The 13,384-nt window shown below is 31.4% G+C and overlaps 1 protein-coding gene across 1 annotated transcript; it reads left to right on the top strand.

Moving 5' to 3' along the window:
- Window positions 1-647: 647 nt before the first annotated feature.
- Window positions 648-13,061, top strand: LOC139528885 (nephrin-like). Its single transcript, XM_071325120.1, has 14 exons — window positions 648-714; window positions 1,301-1,364; window positions 2,396-2,692; window positions 3,576-3,857; window positions 5,075-5,338; window positions 6,101-6,397; window positions 7,136-7,459; window positions 7,862-8,140; window positions 8,357-8,455; window positions 9,195-9,222; window positions 9,661-9,692; window positions 10,401-10,613; window positions 11,947-11,993; window positions 12,603-13,061. The coding sequence occupies exons 1-14, from the start codon at window positions 712-714 to the stop codon at window positions 12,804-12,806; spliced, it is 2,433 nt and encodes an 810-aa protein (XP_071181221.1). The 5' UTR covers window positions 648-711; the 3' UTR covers window positions 12,807-13,061.
- Window positions 13,062-13,384: the final 323 nt, after the last annotated feature.

Raw genomic sequence — 13,384 nt, 5'->3', positions numbered from 1 at the left:
GTATACAGGGTTAAAAGACAAAAGTTATGTTATAACTAATTTCAGAAACAGACCGAAATTTAAATCTATCCAGAACTTCTTTAGAACTTTTAAGAATTCACATATATTATTTAGTTAAAACCACTACACAAGTAAAAGTAAAACTGTTTTTTTCGTTCAAAATGTTTTCAAATTCATAATAGAACAATAACATCATGACGTATAATAGAACAATCACATAATCGTGGGATCTTTAAAAGTACAGAGTAACGTTATATGAACCAAAGAAACACAAAAAAGTCGCACAAACAAAACACACCAGCAAAAATGTGATAAAATACAAACACATCGAAACATATCCGAGTGAAAAATAAAAACTATGGGAAACACAGTAACCATAAGAGGAAACAAAACGGTACAAAACACAAAAAACGCCAACATACATCGAAATGGATTCTTTAAAAAAATATATGCTACCTACTTCAGATTTTATATAAAAGACATGATAAAAATCATAATAATAATAATTATAATCATAATGAATTGAACTCAAATTATTGTAACGTGAAATCAAACATGTGTTACATAAATATTTCCTGTCAGATGAAAGGAAGGAAATTACTAGACCATTTTTTTTTTTTTTTTTTTGTTGGTTGTTTTTTGTTATATTTTGAACTTTGATAACAGGAAATTTTTAATTAAAGCCATGTATTGTATCATGATATAGAGATAATGGTAAGTATTTGACATTTTAAATATATACAATTTATCTGTTTTCATCAAGAAGGAATATGCAAAAGTGAGATGTCACTCAAAAGGCAAAAACAATTGAGGGATCATCGAACAATTTTACAGAAAACATGAGACTGAAATGCCACAGTAAAGTTTGAAGGGTCAACAGTTACTGCGAACTCAGAAATAAGATTTTTTATTTGATGTTATGTTCACACATCGTTGTCAATATAATAGTTTTCTGCGACTGTCATGCTGAGGGGTTTAGCTAGCTATAAAACCGGGTTTAATCCTACATTTTCTACAAAAAAAGCATGTATCAAGTCAGGAATATGATAGCTGTTATTAATTCGATAGATGTATTTTTGATTTTTCAATTTGCCTAGGGACTTTCCGTAAGAATTTTTGGAGGTCGGTGTTTTTGTAATTTTATTTTCTTTTTTATGTTAATGTTTAAAAGTACTTAATAAATTCCCGAAACTGAAGTTGATTTTATGATATTTTCAAAAATACAATAATGAGTAAAGGTAACGAATTTACAGGTTGTTCAATCTTTTCAGATATGGTAAATATATATTTATATTTTTAGGGATTTACAAACCTTAACAAAATGAGAATTTCACAACTGTTTAGTCTTTTCCTTACATTTTCAGGTAAGATTGAATACCACTGTTTGTTTTAAAACGTCGCATTATATATTTTCATGATGTTTTGTGTACTCTTTTTTGTTTATGTTTAGTTAAATTTTTAATAGTTTTCTCTTTGTACGTTTGTCTTTTCTTTTTTAGCTTATTTTGATGTGTTTCTCGCAGTTTAAGTTTGTAATTCGGATTTGTTTTCGCACAATCGATTTATGACTTTCGAACATCGGCTTACTACTGTTGTAATTATTTAGCCGAGGTATTGTCAGTTAATTTTCTACTCACTTTGTATATATCGTCTTTCTTCTGAAAATTTAAACAGTCGTGTGTTCTGTATTCACGAAAGGAACCTGATGGCTTCCTATTAGCATGTCTGTTTATAAGTTAAACTGTTGAAATATTCTGATCTGAGCGTCACTGATAAGTCTTATGTAGTTGACACATGCGTCTGACGTATTAAATTATAAGCCTGGTAACTTCGTTAACTCATTTCCAAAGACTCAAAGCGTAACAAGTAAAGCAATTTATCTCCCATCATTTATTTGTATATATATTTTCTTGTGCAGCCTCTTTAGTCACTAACAGATGTTAAAAAATAATCATACGTTTATTGCCTAGAAATGAAAAACCAACGTTGAGGATGATGAAAACAATAAAGAATAAAAATAGGGAATGTGTAACAATGGCACAAACCAATCTTAGAACAGGTTTCATTTCGTTTTTTTACACAGCAAGAAAATCCTGCACCAGGAAACGGACTTAGGCATGCACCTTGCCTTCAATGTATATTATTTCAGCAAAGGGGCGCAATACTAAACCCTAAAACATTCTAATGAACCAAAAACATATAATATGATTGGCTAGTATTGGCTTAAGAGTTCATGCTTCGGATTAACGCGTTAAACTTATAATACTTATATTTTTACATGTGAACTTTCGTTTTATATAATCAGTTTAAAAAGTGAACGTTTATAATGTCGTGATATTTTAAAACCATTTAGTCCTGGTTTCTATGATGAGTTCATTTAGTAAAATTATTACAGAATCGTTGGCAGAAACAGTTGTGTACCATTTTGAAGATGATACAGTCATTCTACCATGTCATCAATCGTCAAATGAAACGATAATATGGCAGGGACCAAAAAAATTGTCCACATATGCAATCGGAAAAAACATAGATCCCAATTTGGCTAAATTCAAAAGACTATCCATTATACATGTAAATGGAAGTCAACAGTATAACTTGCAAATTCGGCATTTTTCCAGTGAAGACGAAGGGCGGTACAAATGTATCAGAAGCAAATCATCAAAGGATGAATTCTTTACCTTACACATTGGAGGTAAGTTGTTATAATAGGTATACACATACTTAAAATCACCAACAATTTCAAAGTTTTCTAGCAGATAAAACATCCTTTACATACTATTTTGAATCAATCGTTAACTCCATATTTGTATTACTATTGTCCTGTGTTTGTAATTTACTTAGTGACATTGTCTAGACAAATTTGGATATAGGCACCTGACGATAGACGAAGCCATTACTTGGTTTGTTTTCTTTATCAATTTTTATTTTTCCAACCTTAAAGAAGAGGTCAACTACGGACCATTATTTGCAACAAGCAACAATGGCAATGCGAAATAGGCCAATAAAAACTTAATCTGATTAAAACGAAAAACTTATCATTTGTAGATTAATTGAGAACTTGTTTGTCATTTGTAAACATTTTGTAGAAAAAAAAAACACGCTCCTTGCACACCAAGTATAACTCCGGTCAGTCAAGCTTTTTCGTTAATAGAAATAGATTATTTATCTTTTTTCTTTAATGCCCTATCATTTGTGATCATGATTTGATACATGACATATCAGTGAAAGTACCTAGTTTTTAAATGTATTTTTATAAAAGTGGTTACTTATCTATTTTAACTTGCAAGGCTAAAATATGTACGGGTAAACAAATAGACAAATGTTTTATGATTTATTTATATAAAAAAAGATATATTCACGAACTTATAAGACTACAAGCTTAAGTAAAAAGCATTCGAATTCCTCTCCTTTTGTACATAAACATTGTAGTTGGTGTACAATAGGTTTAACTTAAACTATTTTTATCTTAAATAGAACATGTTTGATAAATTGATCCATATATGTTTTTGATTAATAATGTAACTTTTCTTGGAATAAAATATTCATGAAAGGTATACATTTATGATATACTTTAGCAAGTCCAAGCAACTTAACGATACTAGAGGAAGATTCTCAACACATTGTGTACGGATATCTGAATCGTGCACTGAAATTGAGCTGTACTGTTATTCATGGGATTCCAAATGGCAAATTAGTTTGGTTGGTTAACAATGAAATTCTTGAGGAAGTAGCATCACCGTTGTTAGTTTATACTTTCAAACCAAAGCAAAAAGACCATTTGCAAAACTATACATGTGCGACAAAAAGTGATATAGCACGATATTCTATGGAGCGCACGGTTCAATTGTTTGTCTATAGTGAGTACTAATACATATTTATATTTATGGATATAGGAAGATGTGGTGTGAGTGCCAATGAGACAACTCTCCATCCAGATAAAAATTTATAAAAGTTAACCATTATAGGTCAATGTACGGCCTTCAACACGGACCATCGGCTCACACCGAACAATAAGCTATAAAGGGCCCCAAAATTACTAGTGTAAAACCAATCAAACGTGAAAATCAAAGGTCTAATATATAGTTTGTTTGTTTAGAACTTAACACTCCAGATTTCTTTGATTTTTTGTTTTTACCGCGGGAATGTTATAAAATGAAATGTCTTCACCAGTATATTAATTTAGGTTTTACAGTGTTATTAATATACCTGTGGATCTTAAGTGTTACTAGTTTTTTATAGATTAGACCGTTGGTTTTCTGTTTGAATAGTTTGATACCAGTCATGTTGCAGGTCCTTTATACCTTGTTGTTCGGTGTGTGCTCTGTGTTGGCGACCGTTCTTTGAACAATAATAGTTTACGTTTAAACTGTGACTTCGATTGAGAGTTGTCTCATTGGAACTCATACCCCATCTTTTTATAACTATGTAAAGAAAATTAGGTAACACATGTTTGCTGAATCATCAAGTCTTAGATATAGTTTATAGTGATGCTTGGTATCGTTGTTTTATTGTTTGTCATTTTGATGGTATATAAATAAGAAACATTTTAATTAGGCGGAAATAATGATCTTTGTCGTTTTATTATTGAACATGAATTATTAAAAAGATGCATTTAAAGATATTGTATATCATGTATAAGTAGCATGAAAATGTCGTAGAAAGTCGATGAATGTTTTATGCTTTCGATTATTCGTATTTTCGTGTTATTTCTGTCCTTTCGCTACACAAGATTCTCTGTACGCACACATTCCTAAGTTTCTAATTTTGAACGCTTTGGACCCATAATATTCATAAAGTTTTATGTGAAAATCAAAAATGGTATTAAGAAGGACGCCTCCTGGTGCTGGAATTTCTCGCTGCATTGAAGACCTGTTGGTGATCTTCTGCTGTTGTCAGTTCTATGGTCGGGTTGTTGTCTCGTTGACATATTCCCAATTTCCATTCCCAATTTTAGCTTGTAGATCAATTAAATGCTGAATTATTTTTCGAGACATTGTATATTGTTGTTTTATCCAATGGACATTCAATTTGTTAACATTCTATGTAATCATGTACATGTATTCTTTGTAAATAGTGCCACCAATTGTTTCAATTTCCTTAAATAAAACCCTGGGCATTCCGAAAGGAGCAAATTTGACATTGTATTGCAACTACAGTTCAAACCACGAAGTGAAAGAATTGAAATGGGAAAAAATGTTCCAACATGAAAGTCCACTGGATGAGCGATCACCGTATTTAAGCATTAAGAGCATAAATAGGCAACATGCAGGAAAGTACAGATGCACCGTCACAAATATGGCCGGCAGCGCTTCAGATATCGTTACCATTGAAGTATACTGTAAGTTCTATTATTGTTAATTTCACAATATAACATTATCAAATTGCCAAAATTTACATAATTGCATATAATTCATAATGTTCATACTCATGATATATATGGTCCATTAGTTGCATATATACACACTGAAAATTTGTTATCACCCCCACGTTTTTTCTAAATTACAAATATTACGATAAGGGTCATGGGATTCCGGAAAAAATGTTGGCAAAAATAGTAATACAGCCTGTAAGGAAATAACATTTGCTTAAAGAAAAACACAACATATTGAAACAAAAATGATAATTTACTGAATAGATTGTCACAAAACACTAAAACATGCCCATTTTAAGTATGAACCGTCTGAGTTCGTTTTGCATGATACTATTGTCATTTCACTTAGATAATATCTATTGTAAGTCTGTCAACTATATCCATTGTTCAATATTCAATATCAGGATGGTGAAAGCACCACGTGATTGATGGCAGGTCACAATCCTGCGTCTCATCCATACAATAATACCAGAGGAAAACACCTTGAGTAAACTATACAAATGCAATTATTTAGTCACAAACATTTTGACTTTATTATAGTGCACTTTAAATTTAACCTAAAATCAAGTGTTTAGTATAACCATATATCTTCACTTAATATTGCTGATTAACATAATGATGCAGATTATTTTCGTTTCATAATATAAATTAAAGAACCTTCTCCATGATTAAGCATTGGTAAACTATTGTCGCCTCAATTTACCACATAATTTGTTTGTATACTCACAGATCCGCCAACGGTACATGTAATATTTGAAGACCGCGGTAGCTACAAACAATTGCACTGTTCAGCTCATGGAGTACCAAATCACTACATATTTACACAGTGGGAACATAGGTCTGAATATTCTGATCTGATCAGATATCTACCCGACAATGGTAGTGGTAGACTAATACTTCCAAACACCAAAGGAGAGACAGATCGCCATCACGACAGAGGATTTTATATTTGTCACGCTTCTAATAATGTGTCGTTGAATGGTAGCCACTCTTTCATTCGTGGAGAATTTTTTCTCAATGCACAGGGTCAGTATTTTTTTTCTTGACTTCTTGGTAGGAATACCAATTTGATATATCATTCCTTAAAGTCTCTCTTCTTTAAAATTTCTCATATTTGAACTGATTAGTGATTTTATTTAACGCCCCGAGGAATCACTTAAGGTGGTACCCAACACTTTCACTAAAATTAGTTTGGCTCGTTCAATTTTCATAAAATTTTGTCAAAGTTTAACAAAAATATAAAAATTTAAACATTTTTGAACCAACCGTTTTGTCAGAAAAATCACACAGGTTATATAGCAGTTTGACAAACACTAATTTTGATCACTGAGAAGCTTAATATTCTCTTAAAAACACAACGTAATTAAAACGTTTAGATGATTTTACAGAGTTATCTCCCTGTAGTGTTAGGTACCACCTTAAATACTTATAATTTTCTTTGCAAGTTTGTTTGCGTTAGTATGTTAAATGAAAGTATTTTGAATAATTATGACAGTATAAAAAGAGCTTACGTGACCGTGATATCTTAAACGGTACTAATTTGCTTGCACCAGATGAGCATTGTTACAATAATGAGATTTGTACCTTAAATTTCATCTTTTGTTTTCCCATTGATGTAATTATAAATTATTCGATGTTTTACTTTTTTTATTAAAAATTAAATAATTCAACATATTACACATTTTTAGATCACAATCTTTGTCTTGTTTAATATTATATTATGTACATGTTTTGCCTTGCAATTTTATATTTTTATTTCACCAGGACACCCGTATTTTGTTACCTCCAACAATAACACACAATATGGAATTAAAGATCAAGAGGGCAACCTTACCGTTGACTTTGTTAGTTTTCCAGATATTACGAACTTTACCGTTTTTGATGGTGATATGAAATACTATAAAGACAATTATATTCTGGAAACTTGGAGGGTAATGGACAAAGTATATAATAAAACTGTGTTTGTGAATGGGAGTAGACTGGTCATACCAATGAACATAAAAAATGAAAATGACTTCCGGTCATATACAGTAATACTGAGTAATAAGTTAGGATCAGCCAACTTCAACATTTCCCTTCGTTCAGCAAGTAAGCAATCATCTTAATACTTGTAATATTTTTTTACTTAGTCCTTATTTTATATTATACAATACTGCAAAAACATTAATATCTCACTAGTTTATCAAATGAGATAGTGTGTTAACTTCAAGTTTTTTTTTTTTTTAATTGAACATGAAAATATTACTCCACTAGTTGTTTCATTCCTTCTACTACTTTTTTAACATTATCACCTTTAAACAAGTACATGACTTGATATATATATTGTGACATTTAATTTACATTCATAAACTTTAGAAATATGTTGTCGTGCTTTAAAATTACAGAGGTATGTCAAATCCAAAAACACGTGCATCTATTAAAAAAATTGAATCATACAATAAGAAAAAACGAACATCATTTCGTTTAAAAGATATGTATTTGCTTCTGTAGGTTGTCCTGAAACACCAGAAATTATGAAGATAATTCCTAAGGAAAGTACGGTCCTTATCCAGTGGCGAGAAAGGTTTCATGGTGGATTTCCACAGTCAGTCTACATCCAGTATCGTAGACGTGATGTTCAGTACTGGAATACAATACCTGTCTCAGATCCTGGGATGCACACTGGTTCTATCGATGGACTTACTCCTGGAACTGAATATTTGATGCGAATGTACTCCAAAAACATAAAAGGGGACAGTAACTTTACAGATATGAAACTTATCAGAACAGGTAAACATCATTATTCAGAGAGTTTTGTAATTCTTTTAACTTCACATTAAGTCTATTACATAATACTGAAATCAAAGAGAGCCGAATTTAGTCACCATGTAGAGCGAATCGGTTATGCATGAGTCTTCTACGATAACTAGTAATGCAAATAATTTATATATTTCATGTATATATAATGAGGTAATAACGAACATATTACATTATATTTTCTTTAAGGATCTGCAGAAGACAGTAACAGTAAGACTCTCGTATTTTTGGTATTTGTTGCTCCATTTCTAATAGCAATTGTTGTCCTGTATTGGCAGTATAAAATGGGTAGGTTTATCTAGTCAAATACTTTACATGCTACAATGAGATCTGTTTACACAGATGTCCATACTACAGAGAGGGCTGCAACATCAATTGATTCGGGTACATTATTAGACAAAACAGAAAATTTCAACAATATATATTGTGTGCATAAATGTGTCTGTATGTCAAGGTATGTTTGTTCTATCTCATATTATGAAAATGTAATATCACAAAAATACTGAACTCCAAGGAAAGTTCAAAACGGAAAGTTCCTAATGGTAGAATCAAAAGCTCAAACACATAAAGTAAAATGATAACAACTATCATATACCTGACTTGGAACAGGCATTTTCGTTTTTTTCAGAAATGGTGGATCAAACCTGGATTTATAGATAGCTCAAACTATCAATTGTATGGCAGTCGCGTCAAATTCCATTAAGTTGACAACAATGTGTGAACAAATGAAACAGTTATAATAGTCTAAAACGTCATAAATAGTAGTACAACAGTCAACATTGTGTTATAATTCTTCCTTACTATAAAAAGTAATAAATATGGAACAAGAATTTCAAATAGAATATTACTATAAAGCGTTACTAAAATGATAAACATATTAGCAAAATAAGTTATTTTCCATTTACGATATGTAAATATACATAAATAATCAAAAACAACATGTTTAAATGAATACATTTCAAACGTCAAGATCTAAATAGTCTGTATTCTAGTTCATAAATATCAATTGCGTATTTCACTTTTCCAGGAAACTTAAAAGCACTTGAGAGAATCAGGTAGGCTTTGCTTCCATTTTCATAAATAGTATTGCCAAGAAGATAACACCTAAATGCCACTTAACACAGAAATGAACAACTAAAGGTTACAGTACGGCCTTCAACAATCAGCAAAAGCCCATACTGGATAGTCAGCTATAAAAGGACGAGAACTGAATAATGTGAAACAATTTAAATGAGAGAGCTTACGGCCTACCGTATGTGTAAAATAATGAACAAAGAACAAATGTGATACACAGACAAATGACAACAAGCAAACTGCAAGCTTCTGAAATGGAGCAAGCACATTCATAATGTGACGGGGTTGCGCACAAGCTTCCATAACCGCGGACAGTTGTGTGCTAGTACAACATAAGAACATAACATGTTTCTCTCGTCAACATTTAAATTTGTCTAGCCATATTTTAAATTTATTTTTTTATACTTTTACATTTGTAGTTGCTTCAAAAGGCAGCAGTTCATTTACCAAGGTATGCTTTACACCTCACTGAAATATAATGCAAAATAAATAAACTGGATTTTTATCTTTTTATGAATATATATAAATATATATTTGGAAATGTCATTCTAATTGAAATTGGTAGATAATATTGCTAATTTTATGTTGAAAATATAGATTGTAAGTGTCCTCCCATTTAACATTTCTTTTACGGTCAATTGCAAACTTGTACTAATATTGTGCACTTGCGAGAAGATTATTTTTTGGCATGTGCAATGTGTTATGTCTTTAATATAAGTCCTTCCTGTGAATATTATTATAATTAGGTAAGCCAGACGCGCGTTTCGTCTACATAAAACTCATCAGTTACGCTCATATCAAAATAGTTATAAAGCCAAACAAATACAAAGTTGAAGAGCATTGATGATCCAACTTTAATGTTCAAATGATTACGAATGTTTACGTGCAAACAATTAAGCAATCACAGATACTCGTTTGTTAGGTACATATTGAAACCACTCCTTTTGTAGAAATAAAATTTCAAGTTCATTTTCTATCTAGTTTTATGTTTTGACTGTTTCAATTTAAGTCTAATTGATAAAGAATCAAGCCTGCAAATAATAAAACACAGTCACTTATTGGTAGTCGTTTGACAGGTACGTGTTGAAACAACTTTTGTAAAAATAACTTTCCAAGTTCATTTTTATCTAGTTGTACATTTAAAATGCTTTATTTAAAGTTGGCGTTGGAGCTGTTGAAAATAATGTTTACGAGATGCAGAACAATGTACAACAGAATGCAGTGGCACAAAATGCAGTCGCACAGAACTTAGATGTCCCTGTATATTCTTCTATTGACAGACGAGCAAATCTTACTATAGGACAGACCGTCTCGTATTCGACAACACCAAAACGGAAAGGAAACTATCTTGAAAAACGCCAAGAGAATGGAGGTTAGATTGTGAAATGTTATAACTTCATGCTATTTGCATGCGTTGCGTCATTCTTACATTATAACATTTGTATTTGAGATTTGGTACTGCTCCAGCTCGATTAAATCGGATATGTTTGATTTATTATTTATAGATAATTGTATAATTTGTATTAATTATGTTCTAATGTCTGGTATAATGATAAATACTTTCGAATTAATGAATTCAATCATATTTAAATTGAGAATTGATATGAAGAATGTGTCAAAGAGACAACGACTCGAACATAAAGCAGACAACAGCCGAAAACCACTAACGGGTCTTTAATGCAGCGAGAAACTTCCGCACCCGGAGGAGCCTTTCAGCTAGCCCCTAAACAAATATGTATACTAGTTCAGTGATAGTAGTATCATCGCAGCTTAGATCCTTGAAAAGAAAACAATTAATATACCTTTAGTTCTATCTTGCAAACTGTTTTACTGATGAGTCTTATATAGACGAAACGCGCGTCCGGCATATTAAATTATAGTCCTGGTAAGTGATGCAATTCCATCAGCTTTTATTGTTAAATGTGCACTAAAATCAAACTAAACAATAAATAAATAGTTATCAAAGGTCTACACGGCGCTACCGGATGTGCCAGATAGTAATCGTTTCTGATACATTTAGCGTGTCTTTTACCCGCCATGGCAATCCCCACTCCGACCCATTAATAATAATTTTATTTTCATATTGTCGAAGGCGGGAAAAGAACGCAATTGATGAAATGACAAAAGTAACGACTATTCAGAGCAAAGATTTCAAAAATGTTGCTAGTGTATAAAGACACATACATGTTGTGTCGTTCAACAAATTTATGTGTGTAGTATCGATTTTAATTTTGGTCATTACTTTGTTACAGGTACAATATAAAATCAAGGGCGGATAAGATGTAAACAATAAAAAAAAACGAATCGCGTTTACAATACCACCTGCACAAAGAGCTATACAAAATATTATCAATTTAAATAATTCTAAATTGAGAATGTTATTTCATAAAAATTAACGGTTCACAATAACTTGTTCCTTAGTTTGTAATACTCTCAAGGGCTACTTAATTAAGCACACAAACAGTTAGCGGATTCGGCCCTGTGCTATAAACAATGATAAAAAACGACATACCACATTTTAAATTATAATGCGCATAATTGTCTGAATTTTAATACAAAGATCTAGATTTATTTCTAGTTTAACAAAAATATGTTGATTGCATTCGTGATCATACTGTAGGATAAACCTGGTGTTATTGGGGAAACTATAGTTGAATTCTTTTCTTGAAAATGATATTATTTCATCAAGGGAATTTCTATTGTAGCTTCTGTTGGAGAGGCTAGCAGAACTATGAACCCGGCGACAAAGAAGGTTCGTGTAGTTTATATAAAGATTGCAATAATATATCTTTTTTTTGTCAAATACATGTCGCAATGTGGTATGGAAAATCAAATGAAACTTTAAATAGAAGAAACATTACAAAATAGAGACAAAAGATACAAAAGGTACATTTGAACTCATAGTCGGAAAATGACCACGATATATGAAACACAAAATTAAGACAGATAACACCTGATAGACCGAGACACGAACCTAACCAATAACTAGGGATGATATTATGTGTTCACGAAGTGTAGACAGATCATGATCAACATGTGGCATCCAACTTGATGCTCAAACCTGTTGGGTGATACGTCTTAATTGGTAGGTCAGATTTGGTAGCTAGACAACGGTATTGTGTTGAAAATTGAACATGTACATTGCTATTTGTCAAACAGATTTCTAATAACGGTCAACCAATTCGTGATTGCGCCCGAGTTACTTACAGCAGGAAAACAAAACTGCGGTAGAAATGATAACATAGAAACATCTGACTTACTTCTTTTTTCTATGGGAATAACTTTATGTTGAGGAAGGGAAATGATGTCAAATGTACAATATTATAAACTATTTGAATATGCATTCTTCTTTTTATTCTAGGGTCCTGATAGACTTAGCTATATTGAAGTTAGTTTTGAACCAAAACCAAACGAATACAAATTTCACATTCATGGTAGTGAAAACAGAACAAATTATGTTGACATAGACTTCTCCAAAAACATATGTTCATACGTAGATAGTCACATAGAAAGTGACGATGATTCCACTCCACAAGCATGTGCGATGTTGAAATATGAGGAGTGAAAAATACAAAATCTGTTGTTTTTTGTTATTGTGTTAATGTTTTAATCATTTCTTTTTTCATAATGTATGTTCATTTGTTTTTTATGTGTAAAAATAATTATTAAAAAATATATATATCTTTTGCCGTTTGTATTCTTTTTATTGAGAAAAAAAAACCATACTTCTTATCATTATCTTATTTGACAATATTGAAATTGTCATTTGCAGTTTATTTCAACACATTTGAGTTTGAATATTAAAAGGCGTTGGAGACTATAAGAGGACATTCTGATAATAATCATGTAACAAAAAGTAAAAATGTCATATTCCTGAATTGGTAAAGGCATTTTCAAATTTAGAAAATGGTAGATTGAATCTGGGGTTTTATAGCGCTAAACTCGCACTTGTATGACAGTCGACAATTAAATAACGTTTACAAATGCAGTTAACATAGAAAACTTAAGATTGGGCAGCAAAACCCCAACCAAAACAAAGACAAGCTTTATAAAAATGTCACGGGAAGAATTAAGCGCTTACATGGTTTATGATAAGAAATGTTAACCATAACTCCTCAAATACTAATAATCATCTGGTTCAAA

Source organism: Mytilus edulis, chromosome 6 (assembly GCF_963676685.1).
Source record: "Mytilus edulis chromosome 6, xbMytEdul2.2, whole genome shotgun sequence".
NCBI classification, from domain to species: Eukaryota; Metazoa; Mollusca; class Bivalvia; order Mytilida; family Mytilidae; genus Mytilus; species Mytilus edulis.
This window is presented reverse-complemented; position numbering and strand designations above follow the sequence as displayed.